Source organism: Ictalurus punctatus, chromosome 24 (assembly GCF_001660625.3).
Source record: "Ictalurus punctatus breed USDA103 chromosome 24, Coco_2.0, whole genome shotgun sequence".
NCBI classification, from domain to species: Eukaryota; Metazoa; Chordata; class Actinopteri; order Siluriformes; family Ictaluridae; genus Ictalurus; species Ictalurus punctatus.
In genome coordinates this window covers 21,415,343-21,422,842 of record NC_030439.2, presented here as the reverse complement: position 1 = coordinate 21,422,842, position 7,500 = coordinate 21,415,343, and the positions used below count along the sequence as shown (strand labels likewise).

Below are 7,500 nucleotides of genomic sequence, written 5' to 3'. Positions count from 1 at the left end.
GCGTTCACCGCTGCCAGGTACGCTTCACACGCACACGCACACACACACGCACGCACGCACGCACGCACGCACACACACACACACCAGAGAAATAACGATTAGATTTCTTTCTCTTTTTTTGAACCACACAGCGGTTTACGTTTATGGCACGTGATCATCGTTTAATACGTTCATGCAGCGTCGTGTTTTATTAATGCACATCAATCATAAAGTGTAATAAAAGGGTTAATAAAGAGTTCATATGTGCAATAAAACAAAACACACACACACACACACACACACACACACAAACAGTGCATAACAAAGTAGGATGTTAAAAATGGTATAAAAAAAAAAAACATACAAATAAACCACAGACATGACAGATAAAGACACATGAGATAAATAAATAAATAAATCACGGACTCGTACACCCATCCCTCGGGTTCTCTGTGTGTGTGTGTGTGTGTGTGTGTGTGTGTGTGTGTGTATCTATCAATGCACCCTCTGTTTCATGACTCCTACATTTCTCAGTTTAGTCTCTCGTGTCTGTATCGCTGGTGACGTGATGATAATCAAAGCCTCCTCTGTGTCATCAGTGCAGAGTGAGACGTGGGCCGGACACTCGTAACACACACACACACACACACACACACACACACACACACACACACGTGCACATACACAATTGAAATAAAACCCCGGCAGCTTTCCCTGGTCTCGGACTCGTACACTCCGCTCTGTTAGAGAGATTTTCGTGCGTATGATCTCAGTAGATTTTTGTATTTAGTATTTAATCCCTGACGTGGAGTTTAAAATAAAAACCTCATCGACATCAAATGTGGCGACACGTTTACCTTCATCAAGAAATCCAGATTGTATGAATATGCAAATTAGTAATGCCCCTCGAATAAACCAGCCTGCATTTGCATATTGAACGTGATTGGCTCTTGGAGGTGGTGATGCAATAACATCAAAGAACAGATGTTCAGAGCGGTTCAGTCTGACTCGGAAACGGACTCCTCGGACCAAATCACTAAAACACCTTCCACGTGGTTTACGAGCACTACAGCGCGCAACACCGAGACGTCTCCGGGTCTTCCGGTGGTTGTGTAGCTGATGGAGCGGGGGCGAGTAATCGGTTTCAGGATTGGACCACACCAGTTACATTCTGCTCACAGACGCAATATTATCACAAGAGATCATGAGGTGTGTGTTACAGACTGAACTGAGCCCGCAGTACTGCTTACTCAGGTGTACTGACCGAAATTACTCCGAGACAGCGAGGACTTATCATCATCATCCTCATCCTCATCCTCATCAGACACTTTAATAATCTGAGCAGATAATTCAGATGTGTTTCTGACACAAGTCCGATACTGTCCCGTAAACCGCTCAAATCGGATTTTTCACCTCCGATACGGGACACGTTCAGACTAGGTTCTAAATCTCAAACTTATATTTGGCCTTTTGAGTCGCATCTACATGATTTATTAAAATGAATTCTGAAGTTATCATCTGAAAACGCTGGCAAGAACATAACCGTGTCCCTGTTCATTCAGAAAACAGCGTGTTCCACACGACTCGAGCGAGTGGAGTTCAGCGACACGGCGTTTATCAGAACGGCACTCAATCACTTCCTCCTCACGGCGCCGTATAACTACGTCATGTTTTCACAGACGCGTAGCATATTAGGAGGAAACTCTATGAAAATGCTACAGTTTTGTCTACGGTAACGATTGTGTTCTATCACACTGCTGCTGCGGACATGTCGCCACATTGCTGAGAGCACATTTCAGTGGTGAAACGACCTAAACGTCACATACATAAACAACGACTTAAACAATGACCTAAAAGTTACGCAGGCAAATAAATGACGTAAAAAATGACGTAAACATTACTCACGCAAACAATGACGTAAACATTTCGCTCATAAACAATGACGTAAACAATGACGTAAACATTTCGCTCATAAACAATGACGTAAACATTTCACTCATAAACAATGACGTAAACATTTCACTCATAAACAATGACGTAAACATTTCGCTCATAAACAATGACGCAAACAATGACGTAAACATTTCGCTCATAAACAATGACGTAAACATTTCGCTCATAAACAATGACGCAAACAATGACGTAAACATTTCGCTCATAAACAATGACGTAAACAATGACGTAAACATTTCGCTCATAAAGAATGACGTAAACATTTCGCTCATAAACAATGACGTAAACATTTCGCTCATAAACAATGACGCAAACAATGACGTAAACATTTCGCACATAAACAATGACGTAAAAAAATGACGTAAACAATGACGTAAACATTACGTACGTAAACATTACGTACGTAAACAGTGATGTAAACATTGCGCACGTAAACAATGACGTAAACATTACGCAAGTAAACCGTGACGTAAACATTATGCACGCAAACAATGATGTAAAAAATTACGTAAACAACGACGTAAACATTACGCAGGTAAACAATGACGTAAACATTACGTACGTAAACAATGGCGTAAACATTATGCACGCAAACAATGATGTAAAAAATTACGTAAACAACGACGTAAACATTACGCAGGTAAACAATGACGTAAACATTACACACGTAAACAATGGCGTAAACATTACGTACGTAAACAATGGCGTAAACATTACACAGGTAAACAATGACAAACATTACGCACGTAAACAATGACAAACATTACGCACGTAAACAATGACGTAAACATTACGCAGGTAAACAATGACGTAAACATTACGCAGGTAAACAATGGCGTAAACATTACGTACGTAAACAATGACAAACATTACGCACGTAAACAATGACAAACATTACGCACGTAAACAATGACAAACATTACGCACGTAAACAATGACGTAAACATTACGCAGGTAAACAATGACGTAAACATTACGCAGGTAAACAATGACGTAAACATTACGCAGGTAAACAATGACGTAAACATTACACAGGTAAACAATGACGTAAACGTTACGCACGTAAACAATGACAAACAGTGACGTAAAGATTACGCATGTAAACAATGACGTAAACAGTGACGTAAACATTACGCACATAAACAATGACGTAAACATTACGCAAGTAAACCGTGACGTAAACATTATGCATGCAAACAATGATGTAAAAAATTCCGTAAACAACGACGTAAACATTACACACGTAAACAATGACGTAAACATTACACACGTAAACAATGACGTAAACATTACACATGTAAACAATGACGTAAACATTACGCAGGTAAACAATGACGTAAACATTACGCAGGTAAACAATGATGTAAACATTACGCAGGTAAACAATGACGTAAACAGTGACGTAAACATTACACACGTAAACAATGACGTAAACATTACACACGTAAACAATGACGTAAACATTACACACGTAAACAATGACGTAAACATTACGCAGGTAAACAATGACGTAAACATTACGCAGGTAAACAATGACGTAAACATTACACACGTAAACAATGGCGTAAACATTACACACGTAAACAATGGCGTAAACATTACGCAGGTAAACAATGACGTAAACATTACACACGTAAACAATGACGTAAACATTACACACGTAAACAATGGCGTAAACATTACACACGTAAACAATGGCGTAAACATTACGCAGGTAAACAATGACGTAAACATTACGCAGGTAAACAATGACGTAAACATTACACACGTAAACAATGGCGTAAACATTACACACGTAAACAATGGCGTAAACATTACACACGTAAACAATGGCGTAAACATTACGCAGGTAAACAATGGCGTAAACATTACACACGTAAACAATGACGTAAACATTACACATGTAAACAATGACGTAAACATTACGCAGGTAAACAATGACGTAAACATTACGCAGGTAAACAATGACGTAAACATTACGCAGGTAAACAATGACGTAAACAGTGACGTAAACATTACGCATGTAAACAATGACGTAAACATTACACACGTAAACAATGACGTAAACATTACACACGTAAACAATGACGTAAACATTACACATGTAAACAATGACGTAAACATTACGCAGGTAAACAATGACGTAAACATTACGCAGGTAAACAATGACGTAAACATTACGCAGGTAAACAATGACGTAAACAGTGACGTAAACATTATGCATGCAAACAATGATGTAAAAAATTCCGTAAACAACGACGTAAACATTACACACGTAAACAATGACGTAAACATTACACACGTAAACAATGACGTAAACATTACACATGTAAACAATGACGTAAACATTACGCAGGTAAACAATGACGTAAACGTTACGCACGTAAACAATGACAAACAGTGACGTAAAGATTACGCATGTAAACAATGACGTAAACAGTGACGTAAACATTACGCACATAAACAATGACGTAAACATTACGCAAGTAAACAGTGACGTAAACATTATGCATGCAAACAATGATGTAAAAAATTCCGTAAACAACGACGTAAACATTACACACGTAAACAATGACGTAAACATTACACATGTAAACAATGACGTAAACATTACGCAGGTAAACAATGACGTAAACATTACGCAGGTAAACAATGACGTAAACATTACGCAGGTAAACAATGACGTAAACATTACGCAGGTAAACAATGACGTAAACAGTGACGTAAACATTACGCATGTAAACAATGACGTAAACATTACACACGTAAACAATGACGTAAACATTACACACGTAAACAATGACGTAAACATTACACACGTAAACAATGACGTAAACATTACGCAGGTAAACAATGACGTAAACATTACGCAGGTAAACAATGACGTAAACATTACGCAGGTAAACAATGACGTAAACAGTGACGTAAACATTACGCATGTAAACAATGACGTAAACATTACACACGTAAACAATGACGTAAACATTACACACGTAAACAATGACGTAAACATTACACATGTAAACAATGACGTAAACATTACGCAGGTAAACAATGACGTAAACATTACGCAGGTAAACAATGACGTAAACATTACACACGTAAACAATGACGTAAACATTACACACGTAAACAATGACGTAAACATTACACATGTAAACAATGACGTAAACATTACGCAGGTAAACAATGACGTAAACATTACGCAGGTAAACAATGACGTAAACATTACGCAGGTAAACAATGACGTAAACAGTGACGTAAACATTATGCATGCAAACAATGATGTAAAAAATTCCGTAAACAACGACGTAAACATTACACACGTAAACAATGACGTAAACATTACACACGTAAACAATGACGTAAACATTACACATGTAAACAATGACGTAAACATTACGCAGGTAAACAATGACGTAAACGTTACGCACGTAAACAATGACAAACAGTGACGTAAAGATTACGCATGTAAACAATGACGTAAACAGTGACGTAAACATTACGCACATAAACAATGACGTAAACATTACGCAAGTAAACAGTGACGTAAACATTATGCATGCAAACAATGATGTAAAAAATTCCGTAAACAACGACGTAAACATTACACACGTAAACAATGACGTAAACATTACACATGTAAACAATGACGTAAACATTACGCAGGTAAACAATGACGTAAACATTACGCAGGTAAACAATGACGTAAACATTACGCAGGTAAACAATGACGTAAACAGTGACGTAAACATTACGCATGTAAACAATGACGTAAACATTACACACGTAAACAATGACGTAAACATTACACACGTAAACAATGACGTAAACATTACACATGTAAACAATGACGTAAACATTACGCAGGTAAACAATGACGTAAACATTACGCAGGTAAACAATGACGTAAACATTACGCAGGTAAACAATGACGTAAACAGTGACGTAAACATTATGCATGCAAACAATGATGTAAAAAATTCCGTAAACAACGACGTAAACATTACACACGTAAACAATGACGTAAACATTACACATGTAAACAATGACGTAAACATTACGCAGGTAAACAATGACGTAAACATTACGCAGGTAAACAATGACGTAAACATTACGCAGGTAAACAATGACGTAAACAGTGACGTAAACATTATGCATGCAAACAATGATGTAAAAAATTCCGTAAACAACGACGTAAACATTACACACGTAAACAATGACGTAAACATTACACACGTAAACAATGACGTAAACATTACACATGTAAACAATGACGTAAACATTACGCAGGTAAACAATGACGTAAACATTACGCAGGTAAACAATGACGTAAACATTACGCAGGTAAACAATGACGTAAACATTATGCATGCAAACAATGATGTAAAAAATTCCGTAAACAACGACGTAAACATTACACACGTAAACAATGACGTAAACATTACACACGTAAACAATGACGTAAACATTACACACGTAAACAATGACGTAAACATTACACATGTAAACAATGACGTAAACATTACGCAGGTAAACAATGACGTAAACATTACGCAGGTAAACAATGACGTAAACATTACGCAGGTAAACAATGACGTAAACCGTGACGTAAACATTACGCATGTAAACAATGACGTAAATGAAAAAGCTGTGCATCAGGAGCCAGAGTGTAAGCACGTCTTAACACAAACACTGAAAGTGATGGAAATATTTTATTACATTATAAAGATGTTTATAAAGTCATCCATACTAAACTGAACTCCCCACACACACACACACACACACACACACACACACACACACACACACACACACACACACACACACGGATATATAATTAAGTATTTGATCCTTTATTTATTAATAAGCTTATAAAGATATATTTATTCACAGATAATCCCCACACGACTGATTAACGTGAGTTTGACATTACAGAGCTGAAACAACGTGGAGACGAGAGGATTAACACCGCTATCCGGCTTCATTAACACATTAATAATGGATTAACACTGTTCTCTCATTAAACACGTTACGAACATATATAAAAATAATAATAATAATAATAATAATAATATTAATAATATAGAAATGTAAACTTTTCAGTAAAAATAAATAACAGTGTTATATGTTAAGTGTCTTTGAGAGTCTTCTTTCTGTCGTTCTTCATCACTGGAAAGTCGTCTGCTGATGACATCACAAAACTTGACGCTGGACGCCGCCCACTTCCTCTCATTAATGAATATTAATGAGGTCGTTATTGTGATTAGTCTGGATCGAGTTACTCGGACCATTTTTACATTTTCACACGTGCGCATGTGCCGAGAGTTTAACGTTTAATCACGGATCAGGACGAAACCATACACGTCTAACTGTCTGTCTGTCCCACCGTCTGTCTGTCTGTCTCACCGTCTGTCTGTCTGTCTCACCGTCTGTCTGTCTGTCTCACCGTCTGTCTGTCTGTCTCACCGTCTGTCTGTCTGTCCCACCGTCTGTCTGTCTGTCCCACCGTCTGTCTGTCTGTCCCACCGTCTGTCTGTCTGTCTGTCTCACCGTCTGTCTGTCTGT

The 7,500-nt window shown here is 37.7% G+C and overlaps 1 protein-coding gene across 4 annotated transcripts in view; it reads right to left on the bottom strand.

The window, feature by feature from the left end:
- The window catches only part of stard3 (StAR-related lipid transfer (START) domain containing 3), a 24,774-nt gene that overhangs the window by 5,457 nt on the left and 11,817 nt on the right, over positions 1-7,500 (bottom strand). For all 4 annotated transcript variants that reach the window (XR_008393388.1, XM_053675284.1, XM_053675283.1 and 1 more), the window contains exon 8: positions 1-22. This exon is cut by the window's left edge and continues 80 nt beyond it. Coding sequence is in view for 3 of the 4 variants with exons in the window: in XM_053675284.1 (XP_053531259.1) it covers positions 1-22 (22 nt within the window). In the remaining variant the exon portion in view is untranslated. The remainder of the gene's footprint in view (positions 23-7,500) is intronic.